Source organism: Hippocampus guttulatus, chromosome 12, assembly GCF_054856545.1.
Source record: "Hippocampus guttulatus isolate MCC_2025c chromosome 12, RoL_Hgut_1.0, whole genome shotgun sequence".
Classification (NCBI taxonomy): domain Eukaryota; kingdom Metazoa; phylum Chordata; class Actinopteri; order Syngnathiformes; family Syngnathidae; genus Hippocampus; species Hippocampus guttulatus.
Genome location: NC_141272.1, coordinates 549,465 through 572,524, shown reverse-complemented (window position 1 = coordinate 572,524; position 23,060 = coordinate 549,465). Strand labels below are relative to the sequence as shown.

General features: G+C 51.8%; 4 protein-coding genes across 8 annotated transcripts; 1 reads left to right on the top strand and 3 right to left on the bottom strand.

Moving 5' to 3' along the window:
- Positions 1-3,557: 3,557 nt before the first annotated feature.
- On the bottom strand, positions 3,558-8,386 carry LOC147196867 (diablo IAP-binding mitochondrial protein-like). Of its 4 annotated transcripts, none has more exons than XM_086124694.1 (6): positions 8,282-8,382; positions 6,945-7,068; positions 6,406-6,528; positions 4,916-5,026; positions 4,712-4,853; positions 3,558-4,045 (listed from the first exon to the last, which is right to left on the bottom strand). In XM_086124694.1, the coding sequence occupies exons 1-6, from the start codon at positions 8,323-8,325 to the stop codon at positions 3,843-3,845; spliced, it is 747 nt and encodes a 248-aa protein (XP_085980820.1). In that variant the 5' UTR covers positions 8,326-8,382; the 3' UTR covers positions 3,558-3,842. The 4 variants fall into 4 exon arrangements, with proteins under 4 accessions (XP_085980820.1, XP_085980821.1, XP_085980822.1 ...); XM_086124695.1 differs by having other exon boundaries at positions 4,757-4,853; positions 8,282-8,381; XM_086124697.1 differs by lacking the exon at positions 3,558-4,045 and adding an exon at positions 4,052-4,628.
- A 1,828-nt stretch (positions 8,387-10,214) lies between these two features.
- LOC147196866 (odorant receptor 131-2-like) lies at positions 10,215-11,261 on the top strand. The gene has a single exon (XM_086125736.1). It carries the CDS (start codon positions 10,215-10,217, stop codon positions 11,259-11,261), a length of 1,047 nt encoding a protein of 348 aa, XP_085981862.1.
- An 874-nt stretch (positions 11,262-12,135) lies between these two features.
- On the bottom strand, positions 12,136-18,759 carry camkk1b (calcium/calmodulin-dependent protein kinase kinase 1, alpha b). 2 transcript variants are annotated; one of them, XM_086124688.1, is made up of 16 exons: positions 18,553-18,759; positions 18,067-18,114; positions 17,916-17,969; positions 17,677-17,728; positions 16,906-17,027; positions 16,435-16,471; positions 16,328-16,349; positions 16,142-16,230; positions 15,799-15,998; positions 15,675-15,728; positions 15,396-15,469; positions 15,220-15,307; positions 14,996-15,124; positions 14,670-14,773; positions 14,466-14,516; positions 13,829-14,087 (listed from the first exon to the last, which is right to left on the bottom strand). In XM_086124688.1, exons 1-16 carry the CDS (start codon positions 18,757-18,759, stop codon positions 13,994-13,996), a joined length of 1,425 nt encoding a protein of 474 aa, XP_085980814.1. In that variant the 3' UTR covers positions 13,829-13,993. The 2 variants fall into 2 exon arrangements, with proteins under 2 accessions (XP_085980815.1, XP_085980814.1); XM_086124689.1 differs by lacking the exons at positions 13,829-14,087; positions 17,677-17,728; positions 17,916-17,969; positions 18,067-18,114; positions 18,553-18,759 and adding exons at positions 12,136-12,304; positions 12,391-12,587 and having other exon boundaries at positions 15,799-16,031; positions 16,906-17,667.
- On the bottom strand, positions 18,553-22,818 carry LOC147196864 (dicarboxylate carrier UCP2-like). The gene is made up of 8 exons (XM_086124690.1): positions 22,675-22,818; positions 22,279-22,486; positions 21,645-21,848; positions 21,193-21,294; positions 20,818-20,998; positions 20,646-20,719; positions 19,543-19,765; positions 18,553-18,822 (listed from the first exon to the last, which is right to left on the bottom strand). Exons 1-8 carry the CDS (start codon positions 22,801-22,803, stop codon positions 18,756-18,758), a joined length of 1,188 nt encoding a protein of 395 aa, XP_085980816.1. The 5' UTR covers positions 22,804-22,818; the 3' UTR covers positions 18,553-18,755.
- Between the last annotated feature and the right edge of the window lie 242 nt (positions 22,819-23,060).

Genomic DNA, 23,060 nt, shown 5'->3' with positions numbered 1-23,060 from the left:
ACGATAGCTCCGAAGTTGACTTCGGTGTTGTTGCCCTTTCAAAACACATTTTCCCCTCAAGAATGACTTCCGTCTTCATCATTCATGTGGATGCTCCAAGTCAAAACAGCGGAGGCGATTGTGCCTTTTCGGGAAGGTTTCTTGAGACTGTTTTGAGGCTCTTCTCATGGTAGACGTACCCACCAAATTTCGGGTGGCTAACTAATGGGGATAAACGACTGGGGGCTGGGAAAAAAATAAATAAAAGCTTTAAAGACAGGTTTTTCTTTGAAGGAACCTTGATATGGCCAAAATGAACCAAAAACGGCGGCTTCAAACGGCCCCGCTGAGTCTTTTTTGTGATTCTACTCAGGCTAGACAGAGCTACCGAATTTCATGCGGCTAAACTGAAACAGGCTTCGGGGTCTGAATTCCCCCCGCCCCCCACGATTCAAGCGCTCCAGTTGGTTTTTTGAAGGTGCGCTGGAAAAGAGGACCCCAGAATGGCCGCCTGAAAGCAAAATGGCCGACTTCTTTTCGGGAATGGCTTCCTGTGGCTTCTGCTTTTCAGGACGGCCTTGGTGGCGGCCTGCGGTCCAACCGCCGGTCATTGCGACTGAAGCGTGAGCCTGGATTGCGTTCGCGCTCTCTCCGAACACCCTCTGGTGGCTTCTCGCGAACCAGAGAGCGCGTCGATTGCCCTTCTCCGCAATTAATGCAAGAAGCTCTTCCATTCCGGGGCCAATTTGAAGAGCAACAACACTCATCAATCTCCCGCGCGCTTTCATGGGGCTTTGGAATGACGTGTTGATTCCCGAAGAGCCAGAAAAACGTCACACTCAAAACTTGGCACTTGAAAGAGCTGTGATGTCTCAAATCCCGCAAGACTTCAGCTCAATGGAAACACTTTGGGGGTTTGTGATGGGTGCTGATAAGCTCAAATCTAAAAAAAAAAAAAAAGAAATGTGTGTGTGTGTGTTTCCTAATGTGTGACCATCATACATCCAAAACCTCACAAGTGAAATAAAACCGGGAATGATATTCGCATTGAGACTGAACAATTCGCTCCATGAGTGGGTTGTAGTTTTTTACGGGGGTGGGGCTCTTTTGTGGTTTTATATGTGATCACGGTACATCCAATAAGCCTGAAAGTCAAAACAAAACGTGGAGTTCAGGCAGTGAGAGGCCAAAATGTTGGGCGGGGGGGGGGGGGGGGGGGTTCGAAAAGGTGATGCCAATAATACAAAGTCCAACAAAACTTGCATGACGTAAGCAAATCTTTTCGGCTTTGTGGAGATGAGAACTCCTTGTGCGTCTTGTAATTTCTCTTTGTTTTTCGTCTTTTTATGATTTTGCGATGATATCCTTTGAACTCCCCGACCCCCCTCCAAAAAAAAAAGAAAAAACCCCTCAAAAATTGACTAAAACTTCATCAAAGCATCATCATGAGAAAACCTGAGCTCAGTCGATGTTCTTCTTTGGCTTTTTTGGTTTGTCATTTTGGTGTTTGGTTTGATTTGATCCGGGCTGCGATGGCATCACCCCACGTCTGAGAGCCTTTTTGCTTTTCGCCCTGCGAAAACAAAGGATTTGTTAAAACACGGCATTCCTCGCGAGTCACGCTGCTGCCTGTCGCACACTCCACACCATCCTTTTTTTGGGTGGCGGCGGTGGTGGTGGGGGGGGGGCAGATTTCAGTGATTCTGTTGTTTGCTTCGAAGCCTTTGATGACGGCGTAGGATAGTGGATGCACTGAAAAGTGGATCTTCAAACATGAACGAGATCAAGAGCACATATGCGTACATTTGGTCTTTGATTCAAAAGTAGCATTTTTGTCATTTTGCAGGCTAGCAAGCAGCTGCGGCTGTCGCAAAGCGTTTTCGACGACGGAAATCAAGAAGTAAAGAATACAACGGAACATAAAAGGTGGACAACAACTCTTCCTTGGTACGCCTTGGTTTTTGAAGCAGTTCTATAGATGAAAGAGAGAATCGAAGCGGATGAGAGACGCGACATCGCACACGCCTGCCCCGAGCTCAGTTTGAAAGTAAACGAGAAGCTCCGGCGACGCGTCCGTGGCTGAAAATACAGAGATCGGTTCAATTTGCCCGTCCCGTTTCGATTCCAAGCGGCGACTTTTTTTGTTGCGCATCGGCGTGCGCGCCGGCGCTCGTCTCGCCTGCCGGCGTACGGGCACGCTGCCGGAAAGGCGCGGCCGCCGAGCGCAGATCCCCCCCCCCCCAAACGCCGACAACAGTGCACAGCGGGTCCGCGCGCCTCAAGGACGGCAAAGGCCACGCGACGTTTGCCGCGACACTTTGAAACGCGGACCCGTCGGACCACGGCAGACTTTTCCCACTTTGCATCAGTCCGTCGTAAAAGCCGGCGGCCTTTGCGGCTCTTGGCTAAGCCAAGAGTCAACCGAGGTGAGGGGAGGGGTATGAAAGCAGAATCATTCTTCCACACTTTGGCGTGAAAGAAGCTTGAGTGGAAAGCAATCACGAGTCCATTCGCCAAAAAAACAAGCCAAAAGCTGTGAAACACTTTCGCTTGCTGTTGAATGGCAAAGTGTCTTGAAACAAAGAAGAACAAGAAAAAAAAAAAAACAAAGACATTTCTATCTTTTCTGTGTTATTTTGGGAGAACATGTTTGCTCTCCGGAGAAATGCCAGAAGTGAAAAAGACACAACGGTCTTGTTGCGTGTCATGTGCTCTTTCTCTTGGTCAAAGGCAAACATTGGATTCAAATCTGGATTTTTGTAGGGGACGAACCCCAAATGTTATTTTAAGGTCACACGACCCTCCTGGCCTTTGGCCTCAGTTTAGAAAAGCGCCGCAGCGAAGGACGTGCCGACAGCTGAAATGAGCGACGCCGCGGCCGATTTGCTGGCAAACGCGTTGCCGGGTGACTCGCGAGAGCGTCCAACCCAAAACAAAAGCCCGAGCGGTGAAGCAAACACGCGGGGCGAAACGGACACGGCGGCGGCCGAGGGTTTCCCGAAGCACTTTTGAGGAAAACGGCGCTTGCCTTGACATTTTCGTTCCCGAGCTCGTGTATTAGAGTCCGACACCACAAATGTGATTTTCACACTTCCTCGGGCAATCCCAGGAAGAATTTTAGAGTGTTTCAAGGGGAAATAAATAAGTGGGATGCACAAGTAGGGCCCTTCCATTTTGGCGTCTCGAACCGTCATGAAAAATGTGATGAACTCATTCACTCCCAAAGACGTTTTTAAACGTCTTTTCAGACTTGGTCCAGAATTGGCTGGTACTGAATGAGTTAAAAAAGTCATTTCGTGGATTTTTTTTTTCCTTCCAAAAGTGAAGCTGAACAGATTTGGGGAAATAGAAATTGGCTTCTTGTAGTTTCAACAGTCATTCGAGGTAGAAGGCAACGTGAAACGACACAGACGTCCCAAATGCAACGCCCTCCCCTTTGTACTTTGTGTTTTTCTTGACAAGACCCATTTTTGTGCTTCTTGACCGATTGCCTTCCATTTTGTCTGGAACAGACTCCTCCTCCATTTTGCACCAATACAAAGTGGCCCAAATTTTGCCAGTCAAATAAGTCGGCAGAGTCGGATTCCGTGACGCTTTTATTCAACGTTGTGCAAAAAACAGCTCACAGCAGTTTCGACGTCCAAGACCGACTTGCAATACAGCAAACCTCCGGCCAAAGTCACAACAGAAAGAACACACCCAAATTCCACAAAGTGGGCCGAAGAAGAGCCTCGTCAATTTCCACCAGAGACCTCCACCAAGGCAACCCCGATTTGCAGCGACATGACCTGGTTTTGCCACTTGGGCCCCGGTCACCTCAAGTGGTCGTTCCCCGCTTCCAACTTGCGGCGGCGACGGCCTCCTCAGTCCTCTCGGAGGTAAGCTTCGGGCACGTCTTCCTCGCTCTTCTCCAGAGCGGCGGCGCGCCGGGCGTCGGCTCGGATCTCCAAGGCTTTGGCCTCGGCCAGCTTCTTGTCGGCGTCGCGGGAGAATTTGCGCGCCTCCTCCGCCTGGGAGCGGGCCACCTCGATGTTGCTCCGCATGGCGACGGACGCTTGCTCGGCCCCTGCAAACGCTCGGCGTCACAAGGTGCATCGGCCAAGGTGCGCCAGTTGCGAGCGCTCGTGTCTCGCCCGTGATTTGTCGAGCGCGAGATTTCGACGGGGAGCTCAAGCCCAAATTTCATTTGGCGAGGATACTTTCTCGCTATGTTAGCTGGTGAATGTTGTGTCAACAGTACATCAATAAAGATGCGTTGTATCGTGAAGAAAAGAATGGATCTCCTAAAATTGCCATCAAAGTTGTGTCATGTTCAGGAAAAATACGCTATCAGGATGCAAATGGTTACAAGGATGTGATGTTGTTTTGACATGACCTACCACAATGCAGAAACTTTTCAAAGGTTGCGTGAAGCCTCCCCAGCCCCTTGTCTTGGAACCCTAAGCCTACGTCGCATTCCAGAAATTGGAGAAGTGGGGAATTTAATTTTATTCTACTTGAGAATCGGGGGCAAATTGATGAGCGCATTCATGTGAAATACTCTTCAAATACAACCGAGTCGGGCGGAGTTTTTGCGTCACTTTGGCGCCATCTGTTGGCAGCTCGGTGCGACGGAGTCGAGCTTCATCTTTCACGCCATCGCGCGGCGCCTATCGGCAATTACAGCAACAAATTCGGCGCTCGAGCTCATTTGAGAAAATCGACACATCACAGGAACGCTTTGAGGACTGACCTGAAAATGTTCCCGCGTGACATTTCCCGCGTGCTTTTTGCCCACCTGAAGCATACGCCGCTTCCGCTGCCGTTTCGCCCAAGCGGAGGGCGCTGATCCACAGGGCCTCGAAACGCTCGCATTCCTCTTGTCTGTCGCTGACCTGGCAGGCACGCGAACACGTGACGTCACTCCGCTTGGCGAGTGCCGGCGAGCGGAACTCACCTGCGCGCGCTGGCCGAGCATCACCTGCCAGATGGATTCCTCCTCCGTTTGGCTCAGACGCCCCAGCGAGGCCAGGTAACGTTTTTGGAGCGCGAGCAGCGCGTGCGCAGCCTGGCCAGGAAAAAAAACAACAAGCGAGCACATCGTTACGCCGTTTTGCGTGCGGGCGTCCTCCATCCTAGCCTCCTTTTGGAGCTTTTTGAGAGGTCTGTCAAAGACGCGTTGATCCTCCAAATGTCTCCTGAAATTCAAACCACACATGCGGCGAGCAATGCCGCGAGACGTGAAACGATACAGTTTAAGGTCCACCCCAAAAAGGTTTGCGATTGCGTCGAGTTGCCACAAGATGGCGGCAAAGCATTTCTACCAGAGAAGGCTGGCCCGGAGAAATGAAGCGCCTCTCCACACTTTTCACATTGTTCCTTGGTACCAAAGTGCCACCAAAGCAATAGCTTGGACTTGGTTTTTACAGAGGATCGGTAAAAAAAAGAAAACAATCTGTGACTAGGCTCGACTTTTAAAAGTTCAGCCCCTAAAAACAGTTTCACTTTGCCACATAATAATAATAATAATAATAATAATAGATTTTATTTATAAGCGCCTTTCAAGACACCCAAGGACACTTTACAATAACAAAAAACACAAAACAATACGGGTTGAGCAGCGGCAGCCAAAACGCGCCAGCGTTCACTCAACCCGAAAGTCAGAAAGAAACAAGGGAGGGAGAGAAAAAATAAAACCACGCTCGAACTACCCTCATTTGAGGATAATTTGAGTGAGGCAAAAAACTCGACAGACCTGACCTGAAAACCTGGACTCACAAAATCAAGCGAGGAAATCAGAAAATAAATGCTGTAGCCGTGCTACAGCATTAATTTTTGTGATTTCCTCGTTTGTGAATACACAACAAAGGAATAAATAACCAACACTTCTGAGACAGTCCATACTGACATCTGATCGTTCTGTTGGAGCTACGCTCAAGGAAATTCCAAGGGCGGGTGGGGGGGGGGGCTATCGAAATTATTTTGTCATTTCCTCACTTGATTTTCTGTTTTGATGCATTCGTTTTAATTTTCCTAGTTTCACTGAAGTAATCGTTAATTTACGTTTTTTTCGGAAGCGGACGTGAACGCTTCTCGAGATAGCATTTGGAAGGCTTTTCTATTCTGAGTCGAGCCCTCCCAAAAAGTTTCAAGAAGCCAAGCGACACAGGAACTCTCACCCTTCATCCCCTTCGAGAGATTTGGTCAACTCTTGTCACCTTGACGTGCGGAGGTAACAGATAAACAAAGTTATGAAAACGATTAAGCTTGACGGTCGCGCGCAAACTAGTTCATAGTGCGATCGTTTTCAACTTTAGAAAGTTTCGTACCGTCATGCGGAGCAGCCGGAATTTTTGACGACCTGTTGTGCGCAAACCAAGCGGTCCACCAGAGGGGACGCGCCCGGCGTCAAAGTTTGAGCCTTTTGCGGGTGGGTGTGACGCTCACCTTTGAATACTCCGTGATGGCATCTATGAGAGCTAAAGTGGTCTGCGAGAGGAACGTGGCGGAACTGTCTGTCACCAGTGAGGCCGCTCGCTTGATCAGAGACTCGTGAGTGAGGCTCGGCGCCTGCAACAACACACGCCCCAAAAAGAAATATATAAGCTTCCACAACCTCGGAATGTCGGAAACTTTCAACGGGAAGTCACGAATAAACAAGAGTTGAGCAAACTGAAAATTGCTTCTGAGCAGAGAACTTGCACGTCGTCGGGGAAAATACATTTCATTTGATTTTCAATGGCTGTACTTGAAGTTGATCGCACACTTAAAATCTTTCAAACTTGATCAAGTTGGAGTTGAAAAAGAATCTGGAGCAATCTCCTGCTCATTTGGCTCGCACCTTTGCTGGTGATAAAACAAAAGCTTAAATGCCTTCCCCAAATTTGCCAGTTAAAAGTTTCCATCGACATTTCTTGGAAAAGCTTTCAGACGTTTGCCAGAAGCAGTCAACGACGGCGTGGTCAAAGCGCAGCCGTCGCCCTTACTTGAGCGAAAGGAACGGCGCACAGCCCGCCGCCCAGCGCCGCCACCGACGTCGCCACGCTCCTCCATTTCGCCGTGGCGCAGCCCGCCGGTTTGCCGCGCCTGCGCAGCACCTGAGCATTGTTCCTGTAAGCGGCCACAACAAAGTTGTACTCGGTGCTTCGTTCCGCAGAGGATAAAGAATATGTGTGCCCGTGAGCATTGTCTTATTGTCTGTCGGCGCAGCGCGCTCATTCGTTTGTGTTTAAAAGGTAGCGACGGGCCAAATGAAGCTTCCCGAACCACTGGGGAATTGATTCGGCCTCAGCTTCAGGACTCTTCATTCATATTAGCTCCCGACTGACATCTGCTGTCCGGGGGCAAGTATAGCAAATGGAATTGTGACAAAAATAAGATTGGAGGCTCGGCAGTGACTATACGTCCATAAGTAGCAGTAAACATAGCATAGTGAGTACAATGTTTATGAATAACCCTCAATAAATCTGAGTTTTAAACGGTCAAGAGTAAAATGAAGCTCCAGCAGGGCTTCGTTTAGTCTTGCGATACTCGTATGTCATGTCCTTGTTTATCGTGGTTGCTGATTATCGCAATACGAGTGTAGCCTCGACTACCGGAGACAACTTCCTTGTGTGTTCTTGGCCAAGAAAGACGATTCAGATTCTGATTTGGCACGCCCACTCTTGCGCAAGACGCGCTCCGAAGCCCCCTTCATTTGGCCCGAGACGACTTAAAGGGTTATTAACTGTCACGACGCCCATGCTCATTTTGTTTGCCCGTCAATGACCTCTTGCGCTGGAGGTGAGCATTAAGTTAGGGGACCTTCTGAAATTCTCTGTTTTAATATGTCGAAACTTCAACAGGGAATAGCACCAAACACCTTGAAGCAAGCTGGTCAAAGTCTGATAAAAGCAGACAATTTCATAATCGATCGTCGCACATTGCACGTGCCATGATCGAAAGGAGCCGAGTTCTTCGGGAGATTGCGCAGCCTTTTAGCGCAGGGGTGCCGAAAGCGGTGGCTGGCGGGTGCAAGTCAGAGCAAGACCACTTTCCTCCACTCGGCTCAGTCAAGCCGCTGCACGTGAACGTTTCAAAACGTCTCATCGACAATTTGCATATCGATGTTTTATGAAGTGGTCGTTTGACGATGAATTTTAATGGTACAGATGTTGCGTCACTGTAGGTACGTTCCAATGACTTCCGTTTCGCTTTCCGGTCGAGCAATGAAGCGATAACAGCAGCCATTGTTTTTTTTGTACACGTATTTCGTTATATTTACAAGTAACGTCTTTATTTTGGGCGGAATGTGAAGCTGAAACTCGTTTAAAACGGGACCTACCGGAGTAAACGGAGGAAAGCTGGCACCCGCCCGAGCGCGGCCATGTTGGTCCGTCCGGTAAACGTACCCCACGCCCTCCCGCCGACACATCCGGTTTCACGACACGCGCTGCTGCCATCTGGTGGCCAGAAAATCTTCGGCGTTCACAAACGTTTCCGTGGCATAAAAGTAAACGATTGAACAGATTCTCGGACTTATTCTACCAGTACAAAATTAGTCATGCTCATTTCAATTTCTCTCTAAGTATAACAATTCCTGTTCGTTGAACTGATTAAGTGGGGCACAAACTTAGGAATAGCACTCAGTGTGTCGTGAGGCATTTCTACACTATCCAAACTACAAAGTATAACCACATCAATGATCTTATTGTCGTTCTTTTTGTGAACGCCAAATTTCCGAGACCGATTGTGCAAGTGTCGCTCATTTAAAATCTATGGCTTGTGGAGTATATTCTTTTTACATAAAAGAGTAATAGTCCTCCGAATATTGCATTATTCTGATGAAATCCAAGAGCGTGTTGAAAGTGAACAACAACTTATGAATAGTGAATGAGGCTGCTAATGAGTTTCACCGGACTTTGTCGTCAATACTCAGGGTGGCATCTTTGTGTGCGAAAAACACATGACGACACGGTTAAAAACGGCTCGAGTGGACCTGCGTAACTGCATCCCATGATGAGCAACACTTTGCACTCAAAACACCTTGCACAAACATTGTGAATAATTAATGATTGCTTTTAGGCTTTAATGAGTTTCACAGGGATAGTTTTCTCTTGTGAGACCGGTGACATGGACAAAATGACTTAGGAGCGCCTTCGTTCTTGGAAGACCCCCCCCCCCCCCCCCCCCGCCGCTCCCCCACATAGATACACACACACTCGGGCCCTCGAACGACTCCACGCAACCAAAGATTTCAATGTCTACCAAACACAGGTGGGCGACTGACCACCCGTCTCCTCACCAAATGAAAAACTGCGGACGTGTCCCATCGTTGGGCAGTTTGAACCTCAAATGAAAAAGAATCCACCATCAAGGTGACACCTAACTTGCAGCGGATGATTGTTGTGGTTTTGAGAGTGCTCTAGAATGTGAATCCAAACTGGTCGCCTCAAAGCAAAATGAGAGAATTTGGGTGTTTTCGCAACGGGGTCGTTTTTGTCCCGATTTTGCCCATTGAGACATTGAAGCTTTTATTTCATGCGACAGCATGCGTGTCAACCAACTGTGGACCGAGCGCCTTTTCGTTTGATGCCGGCCACTTTTGCAAGTGCGCGAAAGCAACGAAACGCACGTCGGTTAGATGAACCCGCTGTGATTTGGCATGTCCAAATTCTTTGTGGCCTAAGCCTCGTTTGCCATCAGGGCATCGAGACGGCGAGCCATCGACTTCAGCGTTCTTCACTCGGAAGGCCTCGTCGTGCTTCTATTGTTGTTTCGAGCAGATTTGGTTTTGTTTCATGGTTGACCTTGAAGTTTGTCAAGGTCAAGAAGAAGGCCTTCTCCTCCGTTGTCGCACTGGTCGGTCATCGCGTCACGAGCTTTTTTTTTTTTTTTTGTGCCAAGGACCGCCTCGGCGTCGGATATTTGGGTTGCTGCCACGTTGTTTTGTCATAGTGGCGTATTGTGTTGTTACTTTTTGTTCATTTTTCATGACTTTGCCCGCGTGACTGTTATGGCGCCGTTTCCTCAAGCAGAGGTTGCAAGTTTGCCGAGTGAGTTTGTTGGTCACTATGGAGAGAGGATGATGACTTGTTTACGCCAAAGCCATTTGCCCGCCCGCCCTCCCTCCCTCCCCCTTTCTGAAAGAACGGCGACGCCCCCCGGGGGAGCGCGGACGCCGCGCCGCGCGTTCATTGGCGACGACGAACGCGAAAGCGAGCTACAAATTTGCCGGCCCCGCACGCCAAGCGCGGACTTTGCTCATCCGCTCGCGAATGGCTCTGGCGCTTTGTCGAACGGCCGGCAACGAGTCGCCGCCGGCGGGCGTCGAGCTCGGACGCAACTTGTCCTACTACAGCCTCAGCGTTTTCCTTCAAGTTTTAATCGGCGTCTTCCTCGCCATCAACCTGTTCCTGCTGGGCACGCTGTTGACCAGGGAGCAGTTCAGGTTGTCCATGCGCTACATCCTGTTTGCCAACATGCTGCTCAACGACTGCTGGTTCCTGGTCATCAGCGACGTGCTGCTGCTCCTCTACCACTTTGGCATCTCCATCCGCCTGTGGCCGTGCATGACCATCTGCTTCATCCTGACTCTCTCCAACCAGGCCACGGCGTGCACTTTGACCGCCATGACTTTGGAACGCTACGTGGCGGTGTGCGTGCCTCTGCGGCACGCCGAGCTGTGCTCCGTTCGGCGAAGCCTGGGCGGCGTGGCGGTCATCGGCGGCCTGAGCTGCATCCCCAGCGTCGTCTTCTTCTCGGCCGTCTTCGCCTCGGTCGGCAGAGACTACTTTGAGCGGCGCCTGGTGTGCACCGTCCACGACCTGGAGGCCTACCCGTGGCACAACCACCTGAGGTCGAGCGTGCTTGCGGCGTACTTCCTGGCCATGGGCGGCGTCATCGTCTTCTGCTACGTGCGCATCATGAGGGCGGCCAAGGCGGCGCGGGCCCGGGAGCGAGCGGCATCCCGGAAAGGCCTCGGCACGGTGACCCTTCACGCCGTCCAGCTGGTTCTCTGCCTGATGCACCTGCTGCTCCCCCCCTACGAGAAGGCCCTGGCGGGGGCGGATCGTGGCACGTTTCAGATTGTGCTCCTCTTCAACTACGTCGCCTTGACTCTGAGCCCGCGCTGCCTGAGCCCTCTGGTCTACGGCCTCCGGGACGAGATGTTCTTCAAGGCGCTCAAGTCGTACGCGCTCTGCGGTTTCTCCGGGAAGAACTGGAGGAGGGAAAAAAGGCGAAAGCTGCCTTTCCGTCGCCACGCTTCAAAAGCCAAGTGCTCAAAGGGGGGCAGGCCGGATCACGTCACCCTTCCAAAATAACAGCCTGGGTCATTTCTTTTCCGGAAAACACACACACACAAACTGCTCATCAAGCATAAAGTCTGATCCTTCCTTGTACTTGGACTGACCGCGTTTATCTTTTTCCGAGCATTCCATCTCCCCCACAGTTTTTCGTCCTCTTCTTTCATGTAATCGTCAAACAGAAAGCGACACTTCTGTATCGTTCGGTTGAAATCTGATGAGCACAATGAAAACCTCTTCATTCCTCTCCTCTTCCCTGTCGTTTAGTTTCCACATCGAAGATATCGGGGCGCTTCCCGTTCTGTGTGCCGTTGTTTTGTCGGTGCTCCGCTGGACCGATTGTCACCGGGAAAGTGAATGTGTGTTTTACACAGTCGGCCAATCAATCGGATTCCAATCGGATGTACACTATCACAGTTGCTCGTGCGGTTCATGTGTATGAATACAAAATAAAAAGACACTTTGCCCCAAAAATGTCTGCAATTATTCCGGCTTCTTACATATTCCTTCATTATGCCATTTGGGGGGTACTTTGTTTTTGAACAACGTTTGGTCTTGTTTTGAAGTGTTTGGAGGCACCCGTGGCCTTTATTCAGAGTGACGACGCTCTCTCATTTCGAACTGTATTGCGGCAGAGTAAGTCAAACCAAGTCAAATGAATTTCCAACAGCCCTTGATCACATGCAGACGAGTCTCAGAGGGCTCCGCGTGCTCACAGTCGATAAACTGAACGATCTTGACCGCAAGCAACCCCCCCCCCCCCCAAAAAAAGAAAAACTTTACTGATGGTTTTGCCGTTTATATGTGAGGAACATTTCTGCCTAACTGTGGCCTAATCACCCCAAGTGCTGAAACACATTTCACAACACATACAAATAATTGGCAAACATACTTGACACGTCGAGTCGGGTGTGTCTTCTCCTCCATGGCAGAGGCTCTGTCCAACCCCTGAGACTGATTAATCGAGCCTCGGTGAAGAACCACCGCCTGAACGTTTGCCGGGACTCCGAAAGAAACTCCAGCGGTCCTCGAGATGTCAAGTTAGCCCTTTGCCAACCGCGCTAAACAGGAAATGACAATTCCATAAGCACATTTCAAATTAAAATCCCGAGCGCCATGACCCAAAAATATGATTCTGGTTATTTACAATGATAAGCCTTGAGCGGACGGCAAAATCGGAATCCCCCTTCCGGGACGACCGGCCTGCAACGGATGCCGAGTGGGCGACATTGAACAGCTGCCGGCGCTCTGTCCGGAAGAGTCCGTTGAACAAGCTGAGAGGCTCTCTCCGAGAGGTGTCGCCACAGCAGCTTCTTGCGTGCTTTGTTCATCATTTGTGCTATTCTAGTCACAGATAAGGTCATCGCAATTCAGTGTTCCGGTTTGTCAAACGGTTCTGTATGTTTTGATCAGCGAATAGTTCTTTTTGCTCTTTTTGGTCTGCAGTCTCAGGGACGAAATGTTCTTCAGCGCACTTGAGTCACACTGATGATGAGAGAAAGCCATTCCAATTGTAAGCTTATGTTAAATCTTTCATTGTTCTCATTTTATATTTGAGCATTATATTCTTTTATGTGATAGTTATCTAAATTAGATTCTGTTTAATAATTGTTGAAACATTCTTATGTTGCTTGCGTCTAATTGGCTAAAGAGAAGCAGGAAGTGTTTTCATGACTAAAAGGGGCTTGTGTTTTCGTTCATCCGTTCGGAGGTGCAGACGTCTTTTTTTTTCTTGGTCCTTTTAATAAACTGCATTAAAGGATTCCATCTCTCCTTTTGTCATTCGCGAAGAAGAGCCATCCACTGAAAAACAACGAACCCTTCAACTTACACAATTAAAAAAAGAAGAAGAAAGAATTGAAAAGAGTCGTACCGGACGTTGCTTGAGTGACATGCAATTTGTGTATTTCATTCACCGATGGAAAAAAGAAGCGGGGGGGGGGGGGGCGCATCCTAGAACCTCACCAGTGTTCACTTTCAATGTCGCACTTTCGGCTTCAGCACCAGGCTGAGTTTTCGTGCTCTAATACACCATTTGGGTGACATCGCGAGCACGTGACGGAACGCGTCACCGATAAGCTTGTTTTGAAAAATACAGGAGAGCCGCTGAGCGTGTGTGCGTCCGGGGAAGTGCCCCCTACCAAAAAATAAAAATAAAAAACAACCCCCCCCCCCAAACCAAAAACAAGGAGTCTCACAGCAAAGTTGCGAGCGCGTACTAGCGCCGAGGTATTTTTTTTGTGCTGTTGCATGCCAACCGTTTCCACAGAAATGTTCCCTCTCGGTGCAACAGCAGCAGCGGAACACAACGGAGACTCCAGAGCATCGTGGACGGTTTCAAATCAGTGGAGCAGAGCGCGTGCAGTACAGACAACACGATGAGCCGCTCCGTCAACGTTAACGGCCGATTCAACATAAATCCAAAAAATATTTTCAAAATTCTCTCTCGGAGTCGAGGCCTGTTTGATTTTTCCTCGCTAATTGCATCCACTCCCGCTTGCTCTGCGGAGAAAAACGATTTGCAGCGGAGAGTCCAACACCGCCATCTAGTGGTCACGACGAGAAAACACACGAACGCCATCGGGTGGGCGGACGTCTTTTTATTCTCGGAGGCAAATTGGGAACCGGTATTCTTTTATAACAATGCCGTCGATTGGAACGTTAGCGTGTGGCCTACGCCGCTCGTCTCCCGAGCTATGCGCGTAAAAGCGGAAAGAAGAAAAGAAACTAAAAAGAAAACAAGGGCGACCTCAGGTCTGGGTGGCGTCGGCGCACTCGGCGAACGCCTCGTCTTCGTACAAGTCCTCCAGTTCGCCGTCGCGGCTGCCATCGCGGCTGCTCTTCCTGACGGGATTTCGGATTTTGACACAAAAGGTGAGAAGAGGTTGAGCGGCGAGGGCGAAAGGCCTGGCAGGGGGAATTTGGGGATGACAATGAGGACAAAGTTTGGGGTGCAAAAATCTAGTTGGGAATGAGGATCGGTGGCGCCCTCCTTTCCCTTGTGGCGGTTGTTGTTAAGGATGACCGGAGGAAGCCGGGAACGGCAGCGACCCAAACCAGGTTGGCCGTGAGCTAAAGTTAAGCACGAGCGTGACCAGTTGCGGACCGGGACTCGAGCGGGAGCGGGACAAGTTGAGGACGGGCAGGAAATGCACATTTGGGGACGAGGTCGAAAAGTCGCGGCTCCACACCAAAGAAGAAGAGCAAGAGAGGAACGATTACCTCAGAGACGGATGGAGCGGAGCCGACGAAGCCAACAGACCCCAACAACCGCTGCAAGAGACACATACGCCGTTCATCGGCTTGGTTGGCGCCGACGACAACCTCCCCCCTCCCCCCCAAACAACCGCCAAATCTCATCAAGCATTGTTGTTTGGGATATGACGCAAAGTTGACCTTTCTCCAAAGTTGTCCGGCCGCACTTACGTGAGAAGCCCACCGGGGGCAGACATGGACCTGTGGGCCCGTCGGGCCGGACACTCGAAGGGGTTGCTGAAGGAGCGCTTGCGCAGCATGGACTTCACCAGGATCTGGGGAGCAGAGAAGTGAAGTGAAGTGAAGACGCGTCGAACCCACGCATGAACAAGGACCCATTTGAGACCGATTGTTCAGTCACGGATGTCCATTTTGCTCACTTTTTACAATTTGGATGACGAGGCGTCCGGCTTTCAAAAGGAATCAAACCCCCCCGTGGGAACGGCCGAGCGACGAGGACGACGCGCGCCGACACGGGAGATGCGAGAGTGACTCACCACCGTCGAGAGGCTGGAGATCAGCGTCACGCTGTTCTCAACCTCCTCGGCGCTCACCTCCAGCGCCGTGCAGTGATCCTCCTCCAGGGGGAGCGGGCACGCGCCGTACTCCGTCACCCACGGGTGGAGCTGGCGACGCACAAATGCGCACGCGGATGAGCGCGCGCTCCCCCCCTCCCCTGTGAGTAGCGCGTCGCGGCGCAGAGCGCGCGCGGGCGACTCACTTTGACGCTTGGGAGCGTGATTCTGCTCTGTGGGTTTTTGTCCAGCATGTTGCCGACGAGATGCCGGAGCGCGTCACTTGTCTCGGGCCTGCGCAAAGCACAAAGGGCAAAGGTCAGCACCGCGAGAACTCCCGTGACCGCGACGGAGCATTGAAAGGCACGACTGGCGTACTCACCTTTGGGGAAATTCCACAGCTTTGTTCTTGATCTTGTTGTACAGGGAGACCACGTACTCGTCATAAAACGGACACTGCCGGACGACGACACGTCACACGCTCACGCCGATGCCGCGCGCCGGCGTGCGTCAAAGCCAAATGGACGGAATGAAGGCGCTTGTGCGCAACCGCACACCCGCGTGGAAACCTCCATCCATCCATTATCCGAATGGCTTATACAGTATTCCAACATGCGCCCTACACACACACTCCTCCAAACGTGCACGCAGCGCGCGTTACCTTCCCGTAGACGAAGCAGAAGAGCGTCACCCCCATGGCCCACACATCCAGCGCCTGCAAGCAAGAGACGCCGCCGTTTTGGGCGAGCGTTTGGTTTCGGCGGCGACGGCGGCGGCGGCGAAACCTTTCCGCTGAATTCGGGGCGGTGGTCCTCCATGGTCTCGGGCGCCATGAAGGCCGGCGTGCCGGCCGTGCCGGAGAGCAGCGCGTCGGCCCCCTCGAACTCGTTGCTGACGCCGAAGTCGGCGATCTTGACGTGGCCGTCGTCGCCCAGCAGCAGGTTGGACGGTTTGATGTCCCGGTGGATGATTTTGTGGTAGTGCACTGGCACATGCGGCGCGGGAAGCTCGGTTAGCGCTGCGTTTCAAATGTTCAACTTGAAATCAAATTCACCCCGACATTTGGGGGGGGGGGGGGGGGGGGGGCTTCGGGGTGACCGAAGACGCCGCGGCGCTGCGCCAACGTACGATACTCCATGCCCAGCACGAGGTCTCGGAAGTAAAAGCGAGCTCGCTCTTCTGTCAGGGGCTCGTCCGTGGGCACTTCCATCACCGGGCTGGAAAAAAACCAACAACAACAACAACAAAAAAAGTCAGGCATCTCACAATCGCATCCCGCACCACAAGTACCTGTCGAAAAGTAAGCCGACGTACCCTTTGGTCATCAGCTCGAACGCTAGAGTGAGAGGGAAAAAAAAAAAAAAGAGTTGACTCTTGGAAGCCTGGCGAAAACAACATCTAAATGGAAACGAAGTTGGTACCCATGTGAAGGCCGTCTTCATCGGGATCGTCCAGCACCTGCAAGTAGACCGCCGGTCATTGTGCCAGAAATTGGACAACGCAAGGCACGCGGCGGCGGCGGCTCACGTCACACTTCAAACCCAAAGCTCCTCATGACAAACGGACCCAATTGTTTTCGGGGAAACGCCATTTCGTCGCTGGCGGAGGCCGCCGACACCGGCCGCCGATACTTCAGGCAAAGAAAATCCGACGCGGAGCGAGCGCTCCTCGACAGGAGTCGGCGCACGGTATCGTGTGAGGACACAGAGACTCAATACTCGTAAGAAGGACAAAGACGCGTTCGCAAGCTCAACAATTGTCCGCGTGCGATCACGAGGTGCCTCAGTGACGGGACAATTTCTCCTCATTTCTTTTTTTTTTTTTTTTTACACCGCGGCGCCGTTTTTCTTCGTGACAATTTGATTTTGGGGCGTGAGGGAAGTGAGACCGACCTCCACCAGCTTGACCACGTTGTGGTGGTCCAGCTTCTTGAGGATGGCGATCTCCCGGTAGATCTTCTCCAGCAGCATGGAGGCTTTGGGGAAGGCCTCCTGCTGGCCCGGCGCCACGCGACCTGAAATGACCCCGACAAAAGTCAAGCCACACGCCGCCACCAAATGCCACGCCGCTTATGAGCCACGTGCTGCTTCACGAGACAGGACCAAAAGCTTCACATATTTACCTTTTGCTGCAGTTTGGGGTTTACGCTTACTGTCAATTCAGGCTATGTAAAAATAAAAATAAAAATCTAACCTTTTTGTGCATGTACAAAACAAGAAAAATTCTGACTATCAACATTTTCTCACTCCGCCCAACTAATTAAATAAAGTTAATAAATAAATAACAAAAATCCAGCCAAACCCCGGAAAAAAAATCCAAGCTTTTTTGTAAAAAAATAAAAATAAAATAAAATAAAAATTGGGACTACTTTTTTTGAAAATGCCAAAAAAAATGTATTCCTAATATTTTTAATCGATATATTCTAAATGCAAAAACACTGCAACTATTCATGAGAAAAATGCATCCATTTTTGTCAGGTTAAAAAAAACAACAACATTCAAAAAACATTCTATTGGAAGAATCCCTTTTGTTCAAAAAAGACCACGGTTCTTCAGCTGGAGGAATTCAACTTTTGCAAAAGTCACCATTCTTGTAAGATTGCAAAAAACAAAACAAAAAAAAACCCCCATGCTCGATGAATTCATTCGACACGAAAGACTCACGCAGAAAACCAAACTGCTTCATGAGCTTCTTCTTGGAAACAACCTTCATGGCCTGAATGGAACGCAGTCAAACAAAAACAGAAACAAAAACAAAGCATCAATAAAGCTATCAAGTGAAAATACACCTTTGGCACCCTATTTCTCGACCTATCTAGAGAGAGAGAGACTTAAAAAAATTGTGCAATGATGAAATGGGGAAAAAAAAGTGAAAATGTTAAGAGTAGCATGCAGCCACTTACATAATACTGTTCAGAGTCTTCATCGTAAGCCAGCTTGACCACACCGTAAGAGCCCTGCAGTGTGGAAAGAGCAGCACATCACACATCGGCGTCGTGGCGATTCTTCACCGAATGCCAGCCATCGTGTGACAAAGCGAGCCCCGCCGGCTACCTTTCCGATCTCCTTCTTCAGCTTGTACTGGTTGAGCTGCACAAAGTCCTGGAAAGGCAAAAAAAAAAAAGCAACAAGAATTCATTCAGTCCGTCAGGCTTCAAATGAAGCGACCAACGACGTCAAATCATCCCAGTCGTCTCACGTCGGCTCTCGCTTTCAGAAACGTTGGCTGGAGGAGCCTTCTTTTCAAGGCTCCCCGACCCGATCGGCTGCGCAAAAGGGAGCGCTGACCGCTCAGGCTGAAGTGACGGCCCAAACGCTCGGCTCCATCGTTTTTTTTTTTCTTCACACAACAAAAGAGCGCTGCCAGATCAAAGAAGAAACCTTCAACCTATCTCGATGACTCAGAAAACAAGACGGAGGTCATGAAGGTCGTGGGGTCCGCCCATTGCCGTGTTTTTCTCCAAGTTTTGCCCCACTAAGGGCGCAAAACGAGGGCTTCACGTCACTGAAATGTGGAGCGAAAAAGAGAAAATTCCCTACCTGCGCGTCAGTGATGGACACCCTCTTGGTCTCCACGGTGGGCTGCCTGACCACGCGGCCGCCGCGCTCCTGCAGCGACAGCTTCCTGTCGGAGAGGCGGGCCCGGCGGGAGGCGGCGTCGGGCGCCGCCTTGACGCTCATGGCCGCCAGCACGTCGGCCAGCTCGCCGCGGTGCTCGGCGTCGTGGTCCTCGCTCGCCGCGCTCATGACGGCCTCGGGGCGGCGCGCATGGCCGCTCGGCCGATGGGAACCAGACGTCTCGTTGGCCGCCTTGAAAATCGGAAGCGGCGCAAGGTCGGAAAGGCCAACGTTGGATTTGGCTTCGGACCACCGCGGAACCCGACTTGAATGCCTTCAAACCGCCACCCCGAAATCCGTGCTCAAAATCCCCCGAGTGAGTTTTGAAACCTCAAAGCCAGGCCTGGAACGCCACTCGGAAACCCCGACGCGAAACTCCGCTACAAACCCTAACCCCGGTTTGGTCCCCTCCTCTGAAACCCGAACCCGGGCTGGAAACAGAACACTGAAACCACTCCGCGTGAGTCTATTCAGGTTCAGTGGAGGTGAAGGCACCGCAAGCTTCGTTCCCTCCTCGCGCCGTTTTTAAATTGGGCTAAAAAGGGAACCACAAATCCATCACCCGCGAACGTGACATTGAACTACTTTTGGTCCGCTATGCTTTGCAGACAAGCGAGTGGATTTGAGCGCGGGCGATTGTCCGCTGCAGGAAAAAGACAAGCGCCGACCTCCGCAAAGCCTCTTACGCGGCGGCGACGACGACAACAACAACAACAACAACGGGAAGAAGCGCCGAGGGCTCAAAAGTCTTGCCGGCAAAGCCAACGCGTTGGCGCCCAGCGCCCAGGCAAGGCCGTCGAAAAGGCAGGCGCAGTTCTTCGACTAAGTCGCAGCTTTGTTTGCGCGTTTAAAGGCTGCTCGGCGAAGCGCGGAGCCCGACCCGAGCGTAGCGTCCGGCCGCGAGCCGCTCACCGAAGAGGGCGACGGTCGGTCCGGGTGGGCCCCCCGCGCTGCGTCCTTGAGCGGGCCGACGAGGTCTCGGTGCGCCTTTGGTGTCCCCGCGCGCGCGCGACGCTAATCGCCAAGAGGCGGGAGGTCGACGGTCGTTTAACGGGATTAGCCCGCGCCGCATTTAGCGCGCGGCTGAGCGCTTCCAAAGGCCCCGACGTGAGCGAGCGCAGCCACCAACGCAAACCTTTGCAAGCAAAAAAGGGACAGTAAAGCTGTGGGAGTCACAAATGGTTGTGCTCAAAGACCAAAGTCTAGAAACGATCAAAATGAACAGATGGGCAGTCATGGGTGCTGAGGTCACAATCAAGTTCAAATGTGTCAAATTTCGAGCATTCATTTTAATTAAGCTATTTATAATGACATGACATCAGTACAATCAAATACTGCATTTTTTTCCTCTGTATTTCTACTCTGCTTTGCGTAAGATTAGTGAATACAAACCTGAAGAAATACATTTTCAACTAAGAGGTTTCAGGAGAAAAACGAGCGTACTTCTCATTTGGTGAGCGCTCAACGGGCCGAATGAAAGAACGCGAAGCGAGTCGCATGAAAAGCCTCCAGCAGAGGTGAGAGCCAAAGGCCTTTTCCCGTGGCCTGTACTTGTACTGGAGTGGAGCCGCGCTCTCCGTAAAGGGGGAAGTCGAGCCCCAAATTTTCTTTGCGGTCACGTCATACCCGTCAACTCATACGGTTTAGCCTGAGTTCATACGGATTTTGTGGTGAATCTTACGTATATGGCCGCATCGCACAAATCATACGGATTCTGAAAATTTCGTTTTTGGGGATACGAGGCGAGCAGTTGCTCAAGTCAGAAAACAGGCGAGCCGGGATTGGCCTTTCGTCGGAATGCCGCGGTTAGCCGAGCGGGGCCGCACACAACAAATCTCGCAAAGGTTTGGGTCCACGTCCCTTTTAACTCATTCAGTACCAGCCAATTCTGGAGCAAGTCTGAAAAGACGTTTAAAAACGTCTTTGGGAGTGAATGAGTTAAGAAGGATACAAAGGCGCAACCTGCCAGACGGCTTAGGACAAAGACCGCACGGACTTGCGCAATCTTGCCGCACCTCTTTTAATTTGCTCGTAGCTCATGAACATAACGATGCTCCACGAGCCCAGGCGTAGGAAGGACGCCATGAATCTAGAAGAAGAAAAAAACATTTCTCGGTCTTCTGATGCGACATTTGTCCTCTTTCGCTGCCGGCAAAACAATGAGCTGAGGATTCATTCGGCACGTACCCCTTATAGAAGGCGGCGGGCCCCTCCTTGAGCAGCATGGTGAAGGCACAGTGGATGGCGCCGCCATACCGGCCCGGGGCGGAGTTCATGTAGCGCGTTTTGATCACGTCCACCGGAGACGCCGCCACGGCGGCGCAGAAGCCGGCGCCGAAGGCGGCCGTGAAGTGGCACGGCATGTTGTCTGCGACGGAGGGGGTGCAGAGAAATGCCATGGGGGCAGAGTGCGGAACACATGGGAGCTTCCGACCAACACGGAGGCCGCCGCCGCACTCGTGCCCAAATTCCGACCACCTCGTGATCGCAGACGCACGATTGTTGGGACTCACGCGTACACGCGCGTCAGCCTCTTCTGGTGACACATAAGCTTCTACTTGCCCGCCATCAGCTCGTACTGCAGGATGCGCTCCTTGATGACATCATAGGTGACCGTCTCGCAGCAATTCACGATGGCGTTGCGAGCGATGTTTGGCAGACAACCTGCACACGACGCCGCGGTCAACTCCAAAGCGTGGATTCGCCCGACCGCGAACATGACGCCGGAGATTATCGCGTGTGCCTCGGGAAAGGATCCAAAAGAAAATTCATTGGTGACGACAAGTTTTGTTTCTATGTTATTCCGTCTCCGCCTGACGAAGCGACGGGACTGAAGGCTGAAATGAAAATGATCACACTCTAACGTGATAACTTATCACCTCACAACAAAGTCGAGGCCGTTTAAAGATGAAATGGATCACATTAGAGAAAAGTCGGCAAACACTGGGTTGAGACCCCCACCCCCACCCCCCCCACGTCCCATTTCAGGAGAATGCATCCGGGGCCACCATTACCTTTCCACAGGCCTCGGAGCCCCTCGTCCCTGGCGATGGTCCTGTAGGCGTCCAAGATGCCGTCGTACCTGGTCGCCGCGCCGCCCCGGCGCAGGCGCACCTGCGCCTGGAAGCGGACTTTCACCACGTCGGTGGGCTGGGCCACCGCCACCGCCAAGGCTCCCGTGGTGCAGCCCGCCGCCAACCGCGTCGCAATGCCGGGGCCTGCGAAACCGGCAGAAAGCAGTGAGAGCGATTCAAAGTCAACATTGGGCTTGGATTGCCAGCGGGGTGGCGGGGGGGGGGCATGATGTCGGTACACCTGCAGAACATGCTTTGGCAGGGAAGTGCATGACAAAGACATCGCAGCACGTTTCTCCAAAAGCCATATGTACCGTTCAGCATTCGGTGTGCACGAACACAGCCCCCCCCCCCCCATCCATCACAGACAATAAAACAAGGAGTGGGCGAAAGAGGCGCTTTCTATAGTGAGAGCTGTCTAGCTGGTCTGACTGGCAACACATTTTCTCTCTAGGTTGACATACAGTAAGTTGTCGGGGAAGGCCTGCGGCAGTAAAGCACGGTGGACTGCGCCGTTTTGAGTCAACGCGAGCCACAACGTCGCCCCGCCGCAGGCCGACCACCTTGCGCTTACTCTCCGAGCCCCGGCCGTAGAACTGCTTGGCGGCGTCGTACAGGCCCACTCGCACCGAGGCAAAGCTCATCTGTCTGTGCAGGCCGGCCAGCAGTCCGTTGTAGAGGCCCCTGGCGCCCTCCGTCCTTACGATGGTGAACATGGTGCCAAACACGCCCCTGTACGTGGCTCTCTGGCCTCTCGCCAAGGGCTCCGATTCGCCCTGAATCTAAGAAGAGGATGAAAACACCACAGGTAAAAGGGCACGCTCGACCTCGGATCGGCCGCACATGCCGCTAAGTGGGAGCGTATTTTTTTTCTCCTCCAAACATGGAAAGTGATGATCATTCAAGTAAATCTACAAAGGAAAAGCAAACCAAACCAAACCCAAAAAGCGCTTTGGGGCCCGCCGCTCACCTGCAGTCGGACTTTGGCCGTGTCCAGCGGGAAGGTGACCAGGTCGGCCAAGCAGCCGGCCGCCCCGGCCGAAAAGAGTTTGACGGGCACCGACGGGTTCAAGTCGGCAGAACCTCCTCCGCCGACCATGGTGAAAAAAAAAAACAGAAAACGCCTGGGCGCGAACCAACCTGCGCTTAAGTACAAAGATAACCCGGCACCAGCTGGAGCCACATCCAAACTACTTTACGCGTCTGTGGCGAGGAAAAGGGAGTACTAAGAAAGGTGCGTGCAAGTTTCTCGCCTTCGGCCATACAGCGGGTGCGGAGCGTCGCGCCGTTGCAGAAAGACGAGACCGGCGGAGGCTTGTGCAGTCGTGTGGGTGTGCGCGCGCAGGCATGCAAACA